This window comes from Corapipo altera, unplaced genomic scaffold, assembly GCF_003945725.1.
Source record: "Corapipo altera isolate COAL_440 unplaced genomic scaffold, ASM394572v1 128596, whole genome shotgun sequence".
NCBI classification, from domain to species: domain Eukaryota; kingdom Metazoa; phylum Chordata; class Aves; order Passeriformes; family Pipridae; genus Corapipo; species Corapipo altera.
The window spans coordinates 5,213-23,119 of NW_020885283.1; the positions used below are offsets into that span (position 1 = coordinate 5,213).

Consider the following 17,907-nt stretch of genomic DNA (forward strand, 5'->3'; position numbering starts at 1 on the left):
GGTGGTCCCAAAATGCACCCCAGACCCATTTTAAGGGGGTGGACCCCGGGGCGATCCAGAGGAAAGGCCACAGGGTGGATACATCTGGGATTGGATGGATGGGGTTATAAAATGTAACCTCTCGGGCACAGAGGAGCCTCTTGTAACATCTTAGCCTTGGCAAATAAACCCTTTCTTATCTCACCCCTAATTAACTGCTCCGGAGATTTTTTTCAGCACCATAAATCCCACGGCAACACAAATTACTTCGCTGCCGTGGATTGGACACTTCCACTGGAATCTGCACACCGAGGCAGGAATTTCTCATGGCTCTGTCTGCAAAAGGTGCTGAAAAACAGCCACTCATCAAGGAAGGGGTGAGGAGGAAATTATTGTCTGGAGAGTTTTTCTTGACGAGGAAAGAGAAGTGAAGCTTCTGCCTTTTACGTGCCAAAAATCGACACACGGAGAAAAATGAGTGTCCCGTGTTGCCGTGGCAAAGGTTTTTTTTCCTAGTAAATCAAAATGAAGCTCCAAATCAAGACGTTTTCCCAGGAATATAATCCACTGGAGGGCAGAGTGAAAAAAGCAACGACCTCAGTCTTTCCCCGGAGTAAAAGGGAATTATTCTGATTAAGGGTACGTTGAGACAGACACATTTGGATTGCCAGGGGGATTTCAAACACCCACAAATATTGACTCACAGCAGCATTTACAGGTGTTCTGTCAGCCCCAGGCATTCATCATTTCCGGGCTCTCTCCCCATAGCTGACCTTTATTCCAGGCCTTTGTCAGCTGTTACAGCGTTTCTGACAGGTGAAGGTGGGAATCACCCTCCTTCACACGGGGTTACACCCAAGATCCACACCCTGGGCAATGGGAGCATCTAAAGAATCAATCTGCCAAGTGAATTTTAAGGTGAAATAATTAAAAAAAGAAAAAAAAAAAGTGCTGCTCTACCCTGCTGACAGACATTCAGTGGAGCTTCTTCCTTCACAGCACAGAAGAGCTGGCTGGGGATTAGTCCAAGCGTGGCTTCCTCTTGTGTTTATCCACCTCTTGAGCTGTCCTAAAGTGCTTTTCAGCCCTGCCCTTGGGGCTGTGCTGCACGCTCTGGTCGGGGATCGTGCTGGTGAGGGGTGTGTGCTTGTGAGAGAGGGAAGCAGGAGAGTTTATGGACAATTCCATCTGCTGCCCCGGGGTGCCGAGGGCACGAGGAGTCCGGGAGAGGGGCTCTGCCTCCCGGTCGTGCCCACAGAGCTGGCATTTTCAGGAGGTCAGAGTGTACATGGCACTGTGCATAATGCCATGGAAAAGAGTTTTCTGCTGTGGGGGTGAAGCTTGATGGGCACTTGCACCTGGGCTTTTGCTCCTTTGCTGCCGAGAAATCCGTTGCCGCAGGAGCACGGGGAGGTCGGGGCTCTCCGAGGAGCCTCAGGTTGGCTCTGCAGGGATGTGCTCAGCACAGGAACATGCAGAGGATTAGAGGGATCCTGGTGCCAGCCTCATTTCTAAGAAGCTGAAATAAAAGCTCAGGAAATGATGGACTGGCCAAGAGCACACAGGAAGTCCCAAAGGGACCAATTCCACTGTGTTTGTCTTGGAAAGACAGCTGCCAGAGAGGTCCAGTCCAGGGCTTGGCCACATCAACCAGAGCCACTCAGCCTCCAGGGCTCCTCTGCAACAGACCAAATTAAAATGTCTGCATGACTTTCCTCTGTGGTTGAAAGTGCCCGTTCTATTTTGGGGAGGTAGTGCTTGGCTTTGGGTGAGCACAAAGGGTTGTAAGAGCGGGGAAAACGAGTCCCAGATGATGGGTAGGGGACACCAGAACAGCAGCAGGATTTACAGCAGCTCTTTTAGGAACATCCAGCAGTGTCTGCCCTGCTCGGGATGTCACCAGGAATCCCCAGTGTGAGGATGTTCCCACCTGGAGCCGTGGTTTGGCTGTTGTTTGTGCTTTTCATATTTACTGAACACCTGTCAGCTCCAGCCTCCAAAATGAGCACTCTTATGGCATATTGGGAGTGGAAATAACAATTGCTGACATCACTGCACTGTTCCTGAGGCAGCTGATGAGCTGTGGTGGTATTTGCAGAGCAGGGATGGCTTTCAGACCCTTCCCTGCTCACAGCAAATCCCAGAGATGTCCCTGTGGTTGGTGCCTGAGCAGGGACAGAATTCGAGGCCTGTGGTCAGGTTTCCTATGACACCTCCTTTTTTTTTCCCCTGCCTTTTGAACAGACAGGACTCAGTGGGATATTTCCTTCCCAAGGAACAATCTGCTCTCCTGCCCTTTGCTGCAGGTTTTTACCTTCTGTATTTTAGTCCACACACGATCTCTGGTTCTCCCTGCGAGGGCGTCCATGGCATCTGCTGTCAGTGACTGCAGCTGTGGCACCGAGACACAAATGATCAGGGTGGAATTCAGGGAGAAATGACTTATCTGAATATACAGAGTAAAACCTCACTAAAAATAATTTGCACTCTGATGATTTTGTGACTCATCTTTCGTAGCGAGCGTGGGCAACTCTGCTTCAGCCACTGCCCTGCATTATAGCAGATCCAAAATACTGTAGTATGGCCTCCCCCCAGTCCCCTTCTGGGTTAGTCCTGGCATTGTTTCACTTCCCAGACCCTGGGAAATGGTCCAGTGACTCTTAATTCAGTGACAGAGAGACAAGGGTTGGATCCAGGGTGTCCTGCCTGGAGCAGCCCTTAGCATCATTGTTTAGGAACAAACTGGGGGAAACTGGCACTTGATACCTGTGGTAATTGTTGCACACTAGTAGGTCTCTTCCAAAACGTTGGGTTGGTTGAAGTGAACCCAAACAACACTTTCTGGTGCCTCTTCCCCAGTTTGTTACTCATTACAAGTAATTAAGATCTATTAGCTCCGTGTCTGTGCATATAAATATTCCCAGGTCTACTTCAATGAAATTGGAGGCACAAAGTTCACCCAAAGGCTCCTCCTCCCTTCAGGGGAGAGGCACTGGCTGCCAACTGAGCCCAAGTGTCACCCGAAAAGTGAGAGTTTGGAATTTTACTCATCGGTCCCCCAGGAAAGTTGAGACCTTGGTGTCCGACAGCCTGTCAGTGTCTCGAGAGGAGACCCTTCACCAACAGATTCCAAATTTCAGAGGGTACCTCGACCACCCTTGTTAGGGGGAACTCAACAGAGCCAGGACCCCTCAGCGGGTCCTGCCGAGGTCTTTTCCACTGCTGGCAGAAAGGACTCACTTTAACAGTTTGCAGAATAACACTTTTTATTAAAACAAATTGTGACAGATTAATAAGGTTGGAAGGTTGTTGGTGACAGTGTCTACTGCAAAAAGGTGTTTTAAAGCAATCTACTGATGCATCTATTGAGGAAGCACAAGCTCTAGTATGAAGCAATCTAACCAATTTGCCATGGGGTGAGCACAAGCAAAAATTCTGGTAGTAAAAGCAGCATTTAACATGCACAGAGTGTATTTCTCACCCAAGGCGACCCCCTCAGGGGAGAGAAATTGGGCTCAGCCAGTTGACTGATCCCAGCAGTTTTGGTGGAGGTCTTCTCCCCCTTTCCCCCTATTCCCAACTTTTATACTGGTTTGGTTTTTTTTATGTTAGGGTGGAGTTTGAGTGGCTCTAGTCATAAATACCTTTTATTTCTGATGGTGTATTTAATGGGAGGGGGGTGGTGGTCGTGGTTTGGCCCCTGAGGAGGGGGTTCCACATGGTTGTGGCTTCAGCATCAGAACATCTTGGTTGCCCCTTGTCAGAGAGGTCCTGTAGCATCTCAGTGCCACAGTGTCCTCCCCCTCTGCTGGGACTGGAATGGAGGGGGGGCCACATAGTCTCCACCTCGTTCCACACTCTGTTCTGTTTCTCTGAGCAGATATTTATCATTTTACTGGGGAGCTCAGTAACATGTCGACCTCAGTCTGTCCAGGGAGTGGCAGCTGCTTTTTACCTTAAAATTCTGAATCCCCTCTAGATTTAACTCTATCCATCATCCCACACCGAGCAAAAAGGAGATGTTTCCCCTACTCTTTTTTCCCCAACCCCACTTCAACACCATATTTTTTGGCCTCATTTGCTCCAACCATCATCCCACCACTGGCCCTTGCTGGTTTGCTCAGCCAAGGGGCCACTCCACATGTTTCTCAACAGCCTCTGATCCTTCACCAATTTATGGCACCTCTGCAGCAAGTCTAAGAACTTACCACGAGCAGGCAGACGGGTTTATTCCGAGACAGGGAGCATGTTGTGGATGGACCCAGCACAGAAAATCGATTTTCCCTCTTTTCCCCCCTCTCCTCCTTAGTTATAACTGGATTTGGGCTGGTTTTGCTGCAGGTGCCTTTTGAGGTCAGAAATGTCAAGGGGGCATGATCTGAATGATTGCAATCGTTTCCCCAGACTGATCTGGAGAGGTCTGGGGTGGGGGAAAAGGGGTTTTAAACAGATGCTGACAAGTGACTCCTGGTGGTTCTATCAAAGTCACCCTTGCAGGTGATCAGCACCTCCTCTGACAAAGCACCGAAGGAGGATTTAAAAATTCCTTCAGGTCCCCACATTGGACAAATTCCTTGCAGAGAGAGAACGTGGCAGCACAGAACTCTTCTCCGGCCCTTCCCTCCCTGGCTCCCAGCCTGCAAAGGGAGTGTCAGAAATCAAAACCTACCAGCTTGTCATCCTCCTGAGAGACTCTCTGCAGGTAGGGGATGGTGGCCAGCTCAGCCATCACCTGGGCCATCACCTGGGCCTGCTCCTCCCCTCTCTGCAGGCGGCCCAGCAGGCTGGCGCGGTGGAAGTGCTCGATGGCGCGGGCGCACGGGCTGCGCTTGTCCTGTTTGCCCAGGGACAGCCAAGAGGTTAGAGGAGAAGCTCAGGGGGCACCCTGATCCTTGGAGTCCTGTGCCTCTGGGCTTCTCATCGTGGTTGTGCTGGCAAGACTTTCTTGCCACAACCTCTGTGGTAGTACTGGGAAAACAAAGACGTCGTCACAGCGAATGTAACAAACACGAGTGCAGTTTTCTCCTCTGTTAAAGGCTTTTTCCATGATCCCCTACGTTAAACATCACCTGAATTCCTGGATGGCTTTTCCAGTCTTGGGGAGCAGGCTGAGGAGGACATGCAGGGTGTCAGCTCACTGGGTACAGACAGGCAAATCCATGGTTTTCAAACACAGACCCCGGAGGGACTAAAACCTGCAGAGGAATTCTCTGACCCGCACGCAGCCAGGAACGTGGTCGATTTTAAGCACGTTAAACCTTTACTTTCACATCTTACCCACAGCACTGCGTGTAAAAATCATGTCATTAACTCCAGGTTGTGTGGCTGCAAAACCAAGGGGCAGAATTTATTTCTCTTAGGTGTTGCCATGGCTCAGTGAGCTCGGCTTTGGCACTGAGATGGTTTTGTCAAAACCGGTCTGATCAGAACAAGAAGCTGGATTGTACATTTGCATCTGCAAATGAGGAAGAGGGCAGGAAGAACTGTTTGTTCTATTAAACCCTAAATACATTATTTTATTCTCTTACAGTAAGTTGTAAGGCTCGACTCTGTAGCTGAAGTTTGTCTGGCAGAAGTTTTAATTTAGCTTCTGTGTGATGCAAATAAGATGAAATCGTATTTCTAGCTTGAAGACAATTGTGGAATACTTTGAAGGGAGCAGAAGTGGTCCAATCTCTGTCAGAGATGTTGGTCCCCAGCAGCAGAGCAGCTCTGGCTCTGTGCCCATCTCTGTTCCCAGGTAAAACCAGCATTGCCACCTGATCTTAGGATCAGAGGTTTGGTCTTGCTGGGATCATTCAGTGCTCTGAAAACTGAAGTGAAAGGGAGGATGTTTCCCCTGATAGTGGATGTGGAACTGGCAGCTGTTTGTTCCAACTTAGTGACCATCTCTTCTCTCTTGGGGCTTTCTTCCTCCCCAGTAAAGCTCCTGCACTGACCCCCAGGGTTGGTTATGAATCTTTAGGCCCAGGGCTCAGCCCCGTTCCCCCATCCTTGCTGCCCTGGAGGTGGCACTGGGGTGACCCTTGCCTGAGCCATGGGGATGCTGTGCCAACCTGCTTGGAAAACAGGTCAGTTTGCTGCTGCTTTTAGTGGTGGTGGGGTTTCACCCCGTTGTTTTGGGGACCACCCTTCTGTTTCAGCCAGAATATTGAAATGTCTGAGGGGAGGTCTAAAGCTGGTAGAAAACACTGGTGTGTAGGGGCAGTGTAAATTCCTACAGTGAGTGGGGACTGGCTTCAGCACTCCTAGCCCAGCACTCTGCTCTCATCTCTGACAGGATGGGTTTCTTGCCCCTGTGCCCTGGAAACCAGATCCCTCATCTCTCTGCTTGAACCGTGTGGTCCCGTTCCTACAAATTAATTGACAAAACAGGGCAGGCACGAGGAATCCAAAAGATGCCTGATTTCAAAATTTTTTCTTTTTACTACTCTTCAGAAACTGAAGAGCTGCAATAGAGGGATCTCACCTCCAAAAGCAAAGGCAGAGTGGTGGGGTCAGAAAATTGCAGTTTTCCTGGGGCTTTCAGAAAGATCAGGGTTTCATTGTGTATCCAGTATCCAACCCACCCTCTGTTTGTGGGTTGGAAGCTACAACTAGAGCTTCTTCAAGTGCACTGAAGTGGATGCCCACAGCAGGAACAGACCCTCTACTTCCCCAAAGCTGCCACTTGTATCAGCCTGCACATCAGGTCACCCAAAGGCAACAGCAAAAGGCTTCAGGAAAGCACTGGAAAGAAGCAGCTGTGTTTTCTTGGGGGTGTCTGCCCTTCATCTGCTCCACCTGCCTCACACCAGTGGGGATGCTTTGCAAGCACCCACTTTGGCCAAGCACTGAGCACCTTTCCCTCTGCTGAGTGGGTGAGTTCAGGCACTTACTGTTGTTTCACCAGCTGTTCTCTGGAAGGAGAGAAGTCACAGTTTCCCTAAGTCTCTAGCTCATGTTTCTTTTATCAGGAGGAGCATTTAATAATTGCATGAAAAGAGTCTCATCCATGTACAACACTGATTTTTGACCTCTGTGCTCATTGTCAGCCACAGTGCTAAAAAGCTGTGTCCATTCTGGCACAAAGGATGGAGCAGAGGTAATTATGATCACTTTGCTGATGGTTGTAACAGATGTGAAAGCTGTTTCACATCCTTCACTCCGTAGGGATCACAATCTCAATCCCTAGAAATGCCTCAAGTAGCAATTATTCACTCTTGAAGGAGATCCTGCTGGTATGTGCAGCCTGCTCTGGGTATTAAATATAGTGAGCAACTGTCTTGGTGGTTACATGAAGTAGGGATATAATTTTATAGGCCATAAAGATTGGAGAAAATTGCATGGAATAAACTGTAAAGTGTCTCAGCCCACTGGAACTCTGTTCCTAAAGCAATTCCTGAAGCCTTTCTGGACGCTGGCAGAGCATGTGCAGCAGGAAATACACCCCAAAACCACGTGTCCTTCCCACACACAGAGGCTTCTGTCACCACACACCCCACACACCTGAAAGACAGTGGAACACTCACCTTTATTTTGGTGCTTCCTATAAAATCTATGACTGCCATGATCTTTTTCCCAGTGTTCTCCCAAGATGTTTCTGTTTCTTCCTCTGTGCTGGGACTGAAAGCTGTTTTCTGGTCTAGGAAGTGAAATCACAGAACCACAGAGGGTGTGTTTATTCACCTCCCTTTTTCCTAGAGGGTCTGGCAGGGTGTTGGGGAAACTGGAGGAGGAATGAAGGGGATGGGGAGAGCTCTCTGAGCAGTCAGGGCTGCTGGCACAGAGAAATGGCTCCTGGGACAACCCCACACCCCTCATTTAGCAAGGGGATCACCCCTGAGCCAGCTCAGTTACTAAGCAAGTTGGCACACCTGGACAGATTGGCAGTTTTCGAATTACAGACTTTTCCACAGTTTTTCCAATCTCTTTGTTTCTGAAGCCCAAAGTCAGTAAGTACTCTTGGTCAGGCAGAGACTCAGCTCTCTCTGGCAACAGGTGAATTCCATGAGGATCTGTGATAGGGAAAGGAAAATCATTTCCACTGTCACATTTCAGTTGTAAGAGAAGTTACTTTTCTGAGGAAAAATAAGGAACTCTAAGAAGGAGAAATGTTCTCCAGAAACCTTGCCAGAACCAGGTGACCAAACCAACCCATCCAGCTCTCCTAAATTTGAATTTTAGGACTTTTACAAGCCTTTTGCATCAACAGCTTCAATTTTGCTGATGCCTGAGATAAACCAGTGTCCAATTCCCTGCAACAGTGGAACACTGTTGTGTCTGGAGCTCAAGCAGCACAAACTCTCAAACTGTCTCAGGCTCTTTTGGACTCAGCCCCACACACAGTCCACAGTGAAACCTGCTGTTACCTGTGAATATGTGCTGCACATAATCAGGGTGCTTTTCAGCAAAGCTTTTATTGGCCTCCTTTATTTTGTCAGCCTCGTCCTCTTTCTCAAAAGGTGTGTAGAGAACGGAAAAAGACACTTCTCCACGGAGGGCTTCTTGAATCAGAGCCTAAAAAAGGCAAAGAAATGATACTTTTCATGTTGGGCAATGGCTAGTTAAAAAAAAAACAAGCAAAACAATCAGGTGGGTTGGACAGAGACTCCACAAACCTCTGTCTTCAATGAGGGGACAGTTACTAGATTAATTGTCTTTTGGATGAAAAGTGATTCCATGCTCTCTGAAGGTCACATCAGGAAGACTTTAGAAAAAAATAGCTCAGGTGACAGTATCCAAAATTAAATTTTGTAGCAGTCCATAAAATTGAAGCATGATCCAAGGGTTAACAACCTTGAATTTATCCCTTAAAATAAGTCCAAACAAATCTACTCCATTATAAGTCCAAAAGTGTGGGGAATGTGCAGGCTGAAGGCCTGGAAAGAACCAGACCTTAGCAGCAGGTTTCGGGCTGAGCAGAGTACAGAGCAACTCATCACAGGAGTGAGCTGTGACCCCGAGAGCCTGCCCTGTCCCCCTGTGGCAGCAGCCAAGCAGCTGCTGCAGTTCCAGTTTTTGCCTCATGTGATAAACTGAGAGAATGATTCGGGCTAATTAAGAGAAAACAGTGTAAGGTCAATATGACCTGGAGAGAGAAAAGAAAAACAAATCGTAAAACTTAATTGGGCCCCTATGAAAAGAAAAAAGACAAGTTACCTCCCTTTTACCTTGTGTAGGATTTATAGTGAGAGAATTTTGTTTAGTTAGCTAGATAATAGCACCTTTCTTAAAATTTATAACTTGGTATAGATAACAAGCAAACATCTGCTGAATGTCTGATCTAACAATATAATATGGATGCTTATGCTCATAGATAACATTCTTGTTAAGAAATATCTGTTGAATGTATGACCTAACAATGTGTAATGTTTATACTTATGTATCTAACAATGTATAATGTTTATACTCATGTACCTAACAATGTGTAATGTTTATACTTATGTATAATGAATATTCATGTAGTAGCTGAAAATAAATGTAGAACAACTGTCTTCTTTGGGTGTGACAGGCATTGGGAGTTGTTGAACCCCTTCCCTGATCACCCAGCGCTGAATTTGCTTTTATCATATAACAAATTCTGATTGAAAATTGCCCGATTGGGTTTCTATTTCTCACACCTCATAAGGAATCCTTCCATGTTTGTGTAGGTTATAAAAGACTGTGCCCTTCGAATAAAGTCGCCTCAGTTCCTCTCCCCACTGAGTCCACGCCTCCAATAAGCCACACAGAAGGACTGTGCAGTGTCCTGCTCACTGATGTGCCCAGGAGCTCCCTTTGTGGGCAGTCTTTTTTTAGCAGGAATCCCCCCTGTTGATCCCACTGCCGAGATGGGCACCCAGTTTCTCCTTTGGCCCTCAGGTGTCACCTGCCAGTAGAGCTGGATGAGGTCACTTGTCTCCAGGGCCGTGCCCCCTGCCAGGATGTACAGACAGTCAGCAATCATGGCACTTCTGAGAACAAAAGCAGCAGAAATGAGCTCACAGGCAGAGAAGGGTGTCTGTGGCCAGACTGAAGTCATATTAAAAGAGTGTAACGTGAGGTTTGTACCAAAAAGCTGCACAGAACCCTCAGTCCTTGTCCCACTTTCAGAGGAGCATCAGGAAACACACTTTTAGCTTGGTTAACTCTCTGCCAGCAAACAGCCTGTCGTGTCATTTAGGACCATTCAGCACCATAGCTGGGGTTATTCACGTCACACCAGCTGGGAGGACTGGAGCTCTGCTGCTCCTGAGATCACCCACACCCAAAGCCAGTGCCAAGCTCCCAGTGGTTTGGTAAAAGCCTGGCTAGGAGAGGATACCCTCGCTCCTGAGGGCTGGGCTGGCAGAGCCCTGCAGCAGCCCCAGTACCTGGCAGAGCCCTGCAGCAGCCCCAGTACCTGGCAGAGCCCTGCAGCAGCCCCAGTACCTGGCAGAGCCCTGCAGCAGCCCCAGTACCTGGCAGCCTCTGAGTATCTCTGCAGGCACCGAAAGCAGGCGGCTTGGCGGAGGTGATTGCGGAAATAAGAGGGGTTCTGAATGATGCTCCTGGGAGAGAGAAGAGGGGTAAATAAATAATTGGGATTCGTGAAGCAAATGGGTGATCACGTCAAAATAAAACAAATGGATTGTGAAACTTAATTACACCCCCATAAAGAAATAAAACAGACCCTTACAAGGTCAAGAGGCCCAAAACCTCCTTACTATCCTAAGAATAAAATATAGTAGAACTTTAAATCTTTAGGTGCCTGTTTGTCCAAGAATGCATGAATTATGACTGGTTGTAGAGTTAACCCTTTTAGCTTTAGCTGTAAGAAAACCCATATATTAAATACTTAGTAAAAACCTGTAGAATGTAGATGTGTATGATATAATTAATATGCATGAACTAGATAAGATAAATACTAAATGTACCTTGTAGTGTGTGTGCAGATTTGGGAAACTGGTCCCCATTTCTGTCACCCAGCCAGCTGCTTGCTTTTTCCATATAATAAACTATTATTCAAAAAACTTATAGGAACTCGAGACTTTGTTTATCACAGAAGGATGGACAAGGTTAGGTTGTTGTTCACTAAAGCTCATGGGAACCAAACTGTGACTAAGGCACAAACCATATGCACTTATTCTCTACAACTCAGTGCTATGTCTCAGTTATCAGCGAGCTCTTTCTCTCTGTCTCCCTCCCCTTCTCTCTCCAGATGTGGTCTATGAACAAGCATTACTAAAATTTTCATCGTGATTTTATCATAAATACAATTTCATTAGAGTTCTGTGTACTCTAGGAAAGAAGTTCCAGGGATAGCATCCTCTCTTGCCTTTAGTACGTAGGTAACAAAAGCAAAACTGCTACAGCACAAGTTCTTTTAACCCTCAGCTCCCCAAACAGGAGTGGCTGTTACCATCTCCCTGGTAACACTGTGCATCTGGAATATATCATAGTGTTAACTTGAGAGATTTTGAAATGCTTCCTGTACAAGGGAAAGGTTCTATGTGGGTGAACCTTGGCATGTGTGTTAGACCCTTAGTTCAACTGGTGAAGTTCCAGGTCCAACAGATTTCAGGCTTTAAGGTAAGATGATAAAACTGGCAGCAGCTCAGCAGTGAGTCTGGCAGAGAGGGTAGCTCCTGAGGGGAGGGTTCAGTGCTTCCACTCCTCTGGCTCACCTGGCAGAATACTCCAGTTGGCAGAAATACAGGTTGTGTCCCTGCCAGCTGTGCCCTGGGGGTGCCCTTGATGTTCTCTGACCACTCCTGGGCACTCAGGCTCTCAGCCCAGAACTGGTGCTTGGAACTATTCTGAAGGTTGCCCCCCCTCCATGTGTCTGGGCCTGGGGAGGCTGCACACACAGGCTCCTTCCCTTCCATATGACCAAAGCACTGAATGTGTGCAGGGCTGTTACAGCTGAAATCTCCAGTTTGGAGAATTAGTCCAGTCTAAACATCAGTGCAACGTGTCAGGTGTATTTTATTGATTCCTCTTCTCTCATTATTAGACTGGTTCTTCCTGCACAGCACTTACTTCTAGTCTTTGTTCAATTTTGGATTTCAGTCCTAGTAGTGAATCTAATCAATACTTTTTCTTACCTGTGTGAGTGACTCAGGGCAATGTCAGGCTGCCCCAGTTTTAAGTAACAGATGACAAGTTTTGACTCAATAAAACTGGCAACTCTGGAAATATCATCTGGAGAGGACTTCAAGGGATCCTCTGTAGCAAAGCCTCTACTGCAAAGCTGCATGTGAAATAAAAGCAGTATTTACAAATGTTATAACACACCATTTGCTAGGTGGAAAGGCTTTTTGTGACAGATCAGCAGAGAAAAGTGAAGTACAATAGACTCTGGTTTAACTAAAGTCAACATTACAAAAATCAGCACAGGGTACAGAATTGTCTTTCAGGGATGTTCTGGCTTTTGCTTCTGAGGAGAGCTGGATTAAGAGACTGCTGAGAAGCCCCAGCCCTACAATTCTGGGATGTCCCAGTCACTCTGTCCACAATCCCAGGAAAGAATTCCTTAATCTCTAGTTACTCTTTCCCCAGTATGTCTATTTGCCAGCCTTTCCATTTCCTCTTAGGATGGGGCAAGTCCTCCTTTCTTCTTAAGCAGCCAGTGGTTCTGCCCCCTCCACAGCTCCTTCCTGAATACAGGGAGCAAAAAAGCACCTGAAAAGGATGACACTTGCTAATTTTACTGCTATAATATTTCTTGCTTAAAAAAATGGCTTCAGTGTTGTAGTAAAAAGAAGAAGGAACAGGATATTTGCTTGTGAACTGGAAAGCTCTGAGCTTTTACAAATGCTTTTGAATAAGGTTTGGCAGAACAGCACTAAAACAAGTGCAGCTGGCTCCGTTTTCAGGATGTCAGGTACCCAGCTGAAGGGACTGGGGCCAGAGTGGAGAGGAATTTTTAGAGGCAGTGAAGAGTCCAGCTTGCAAGTCCTCTATTCTCACCACCAACCATGTTCCTGTAAAGCAGAAGATGGCTCTCGTTTTTCCTTTTCTCTTTGATTTGAGAGCTCCCAGGAGTGCTTTTGGCATCCTGTCTCATGGAAAAAGGGGAGCCCTTGTCTGCATGGTGAGTGTCAGCAGCCAGGTTAGTTGTGTGGCATCTTTAATGGTTTATGAGAGAGCTGTTCTCTGGGAGACGCTGGTGGATGGAAGGCAGACCCACCTGCTGGGCTCTCCTACACCTCCTTTCTCTTCTCTCTCCCCTGTAAAATTCGTTGCAACCTTGCCAGAGGACATCCCTCTTTTCTCATCTTACACTGATAAAACTCAAGGCTGGCCGAGATTTTTAAAAATGTCCAAGGTCTGTAGATTTTGGGGGGTTCATCCTGAAACTGGAAACCATAGAAATAACTACTGCTGGAAGAACATGTCCACTTCAGACAGCTCAGAAGTGAGTACATTGTACTTCCTTAGTACCTCAGGAAGCGTTCCCACAAAACTCAGTGTGTGGACTCTGAGCTGCTGAAGAGAACACTCCCAAAGTTCTGAGGGGCTGATCCCTATGGGACCTGTCCTGTCTCATGCAGAAAGAAAAGGATTCCTGCCTAGCTCTGGTGGCATCCTCTGTCTTCAGAGGAAAAGGAAGAAACAGGGGACATGATGGAAATGCCATAAAGGGAAAAAAAGGGACTCAAAGGGACCTGTTGTTCAAGCAAAATATTAAACATTTGACCCAGGTAGTGCAGGGACAGCTGGGGAAGGGTGGGAACTCCCCTGACTATTGAGAGGTCATTTGTTGCTGATAGAGCTGGGATTAAAGAGGGGAGAAGTTTTTTCCCTTTATGTGACTTCAATTTCTTCCACACAAAAACACAGTCAAGGACTTGGAGAAAAACACAAAAGCACCTGAGATTCTTTGGTTTAAATTGAGCCCCCACCTTCCTTCTTTTGTTTTGTTTTTTTGGTTGTTGTTTGTTTGTTTGTTTTGGTTTTGTGGTTTTGTTTGTTTGTTTGTGTTTGTGTTTGTGGGTTTTTTGGGTTTTTTTTGTTTTTTTTTTGTTTGTTTTGGGGTTTTTGTGGCTTTTGTTTGTTTGTTTGTTTTCCTTTTGGTTTTTTTTTTTTTTTTTGTTTTGGTTTTTTTTTTCCTTTTTTTTTTTTTTTTTAATAGCTCTTAATTTTCAGGTTTCACACGAAATTGCATCTCAGGGTTCCCAACCGACCCTCCCCGTCCCAGTACCTCCAGTGCCGTGGAGAATTTGGCTGCCGCTGCCGCGAACTGCTCCTGCCTGTACCGAGCGCTGCCCTCCTGCAGGGGCAGCTGCAGCCGCGCGTCCACGCAGTGCCAGGGGCTGCCCTCGGGGGATTCGGCCGGAGCCCCATGTGCTGGTGGGGTCACTCCAGGCAACGCCAACTCGCCCAACTCGGTGTCTGCCTCGTCGGCGCAGACCAGCTCAGCTTCTATTTCCCTGAGTTTGTACGGAGGGATGTGAAGTGGAGGGCTCGGGAATATCCCCGCACCAGGCTCCAGTTGTGCTTCTGCTTTTGTCCCAGTCAGATTTTCGTGGCTGTCTCCTCTCGTTTTACGGTTTCCTCTGTCTGTGCCAGCCCTGGGTTGTTCTTTGTGTTCCTCTGCCTCCTGCCACGCCTGCCAGAGAGAATCATAGAATCATAGAATAGATTGGGTTGGAAAAGACCTCCAAGATCATCAAGTCCAACCCCTGATCCAACCCCTGATCCAACTCCAATTACTATATCATGGCACTAAGGGCCACGTCCAATCTCTTTTTAAAAACCTCCAGGGATGGTGAATCCACCACCTCTCTGGGTAGGCCGTTCCAATGCCTGATAACCCTCTCTGTAAAGAATTTCTTCCTAACATCTAACCTAAACCTCCCCTGGCAGAGCTTGAGCCCATGTCCCCTTGTCCTATTGTTGGTTGCCTGGGAGAAGAGACCAACCCCCACCTGGCTATAACCTCCCTTCAGGTAGTTGAAGAGAGTGATGAGGTCGCCTCTAAGCCTTCTCTTCTCCAGACTGAACAACCCCAGCTCCCTCAGCCTCTCCTCATAGGACCTGTGCTCCAGTCCCTTCACCAGCCTCGTTGCTCTTCTCTGGACCCGCTCCAGCCCCTCAATATCCTTCCTGAACTGAGGGGCCCAGAGCTGAACACAATACTCCAGGTGTGGCCTCACCAATGCAGAGTACAGGGGAAGGATCACTTCCCTGCTCCTGCTGGCCACACTGTTCTTGATGCAGGCCAGGACGCCATTGGCCTTCTTGGCCACCTGAGCACACTGCTGGCTCATGTTCAGCCTCCTGTCGATCAGCACCCCCAGGTCCCTTTCCGCCTGGCTGCTCTCCAGCCACTCTGTGCCCAGCCTGTAGCGCTGCAGGGGGTTGTTGTGGCCAAAGTGCAGGACCCGGCACTTGGCCTTGTTGAACTTCATTCCATTGGAGTCAGCCCATCTCTCCAGTCTATCCAGATCCCTCTGCAGAGCCCTCCTGCCTTCTAGCAGGTCGACACTACCTCCCAATTTGGTGTCATCAGCAAATTTGAGGGAGGTGAGGAGACAACTGTGGGGTTTGAAGCAATTTTATAGAATCAAAGAATGGTTTGGTTTGGAAGGGACCTCAAAGATCATCTCGTTTCAACCCCCTGCCATGGGCAGGGACACCTTCAACTAGCCCAGGTTGCTCCAAGCCCTGTCTAACTGTCCTTGAACACTTCCAGGGCTGGGGCAGACAAAGCTGCTCTGAGCAACCTGTGCCAGAGCCTCACCACCCTCACAAGGAGGAATTTCTTCCCAATATCCAATCTAAATCTCTTTCAACTGAAAGCCACTCCCCCTTGTCCTTGTCACTGCTTGCCTTTGCAAAATGTCCCAGGAGAGCTCTGGTTTGTTTCAAAAAGTGATTTCTGAAAATGCTTTGCATTTAAAATACTTTGCCGTGGATTTTAGCACCAAACAAGATGACATTAAGGGGGAATATGGTAAAATTAGTTGCCTTCCATTCTTTTAATTTTACTGAATGTATTTGGATAAATAGATTTGGAACATGTTAAATTAAATTAAATGGAAAAAAAGGAAATAGGAAGAAATAAAATCCAAATAACTGCAAAAAAGTCTTTTCACAGTCATGAAATGGAGATCTAATGCTCCTTCTTTACTTTAGCCTGGTGTGAGGAGGACAGGTATTCTGTCCTGTTCCAAAGCACCATCTGAAATACCTCTTCTGATCCGAATGAGAATGGTGTTCATTCATGGAGAACCAACTGCAAAATCCACTTATATGTATTAAATCTATTTGTACACTAAGCACATTGCTTGTGCTTGGTGCATTTATTAGTGTGATTGCAATAAAGTTATACAGAGCCATCTGAAATCAGGTTCCTGTTTTAGTTGTACATGTTCCCTGTCAAAGACGTTAAGCCGACCGAGCAGAGGAAAGGAGTCTCCTTTGGGGTAAAATGGCAACACAGAAATCAAACCCACAGAAATGAATCCCACCCAGGGACAGACAGGAAATCCATGGCAGAGCAGCTTCAGCCTTTCAGGGTTCCTGCAGTTCTCTTCCCCCCTAAACCCCATTTAAAAACGGTCCTAAGCCATTCAGCACAGCTGTACTCACCTCAGGGGCTCTTGAGGAAGATCTCTCTTGAGGAAACATGTGGGAAGGGAACCACTCGCTCAGTCCAAGCCCCTGAGACACCTGGAAGAGCACAAATATGAATACACTCAGATTGCATGGCTGTCCCTGAGGCAGTCGGTCCTAAACGCTTTCCCCCTTGCCCCACCTCAGGAATTCCAGCTCAGCTCTTCCTTCACTCCTTGAGAATACTTTCAGTCCAGTAGTTTAAAAATAGAACAAACAGAACCTGCTGGAAGGTGTCTTGCTAGTATAGAACACCAGAAAGGAAGTTGTTCAGAGCCCCATTCAGCCTGGCCTCGAACACTTCCAGAGATGGGGCAGCCACAGCTGCTCTGGGCAACCTGTGCCAGGGCCTCACCACCCTCACAGGGAAGAATTTCTTCCCCATATCCAATCTATGCCTGCCCTCTGTCAGTTTGAAGCCATTCCCCCTCGTCCTGTCCCTGCAAGTCCTTGTCCCAAGTCCTTCTCCAGCTCCCCCTGTGCCTCTTCAGATGCTGGAAGGGGCTCTAAGGTTTCCCTGGATCCTTCTTAAGGCAGAGCAGTCCCAACTCTCTCAGCCTTCCCCACAGCAGAAGTGCATCAGAAGAGCATCTTCTGATCATTCCTGTGGCCTTGTCTGGGCTACCGAGAATCATCTGGGAGATGACTGGAAGAAACCCACTGAGGTCTCTGGCAGTTGCTGAGGCTGGGCTGTAAATTGGGGTGAAGGGAATGGGATGGAAAGCTGCTCTCTCATCAGTGCCCAGTGCCTCCAGTGTGGCAGGGACAGAGGAGGAGGTGTGGGTGTCCTCAGGGAGGAGCCCTCCATCCCTCCCAGGCCTGTCCCCATGGCCAGCACCAAAGCTGCTGCCAGCTCTGGAACAGCAGACTGTTGTTCCCAAAGGGAACCATTCCCCACGGGACAGCCCAGGCCCGTTTGTCCCCGCTCTGGGCCTGGCACAGGGAGAGCTGCACCTTTCCCCCTCACCTGCTGGGTCTCCATCAGCCGTTCTGGCAGTTGCCGGGTTCAAACGCCGCGTCTGGGGCGGTTGGGGAGGCCCAACTGCCTGCTGGCCCCACACCTGCACTGCCAGCCCTGTCCCCACAGCCCTGGGGGTCCCCACAGCCCTGGGGGTCCCCACAAACATCGCTGGTGCACACTGGGCACTGTTTGTGCTCCAGAAATGCTGCTCGGGAATGCTTTGGTGGCTCCAGGCCCAATTCCAGTGGGGTCAATTAGAAACTGCCAAACCAGCCCTTCCTCCCCCTCCCGGTGTTTGTGTGCAGCTTGTCAGGGGCTGACACCGGGCTGGGCTTTTACCTTCAAGTGATTCCAAGTGGGATTTTCCTGGGGGAACAGCTATCAGGATGGTACCGGTGGGTGGC

General features: G+C 48.0%; 1 protein-coding gene across 1 annotated transcript; it reads right to left on the reverse strand.

Annotated features, from left to right (window-relative positions):
* Positions 1–999: 999 nt before the first annotated feature.
* LOC113940345 (spermatogenesis-associated protein 16-like) lies at positions 1,000–17,608 on the reverse strand. The gene is made up of 12 exons (XM_027631475.1): positions 17,510–17,608; positions 16,519–16,599; positions 14,126–14,533; positions 12,027–12,172; positions 10,401–10,490; positions 9,830–9,914; positions 8,331–8,478; positions 7,834–7,976; positions 7,491–7,601; positions 4,649–4,813; positions 2,294–2,371; positions 1,000–1,239 (listed from the first exon to the last, which is right to left on the reverse strand). The coding sequence occupies exons 1-12, from the start codon at positions 17,522–17,524 to the stop codon at positions 1,000–1,002; spliced, it is 1,710 nt and encodes a 569-aa protein (XP_027487276.1). The 5' UTR covers positions 17,525–17,608.
* Between the last annotated feature and the right edge of the window lie 299 nt (positions 17,609–17,907).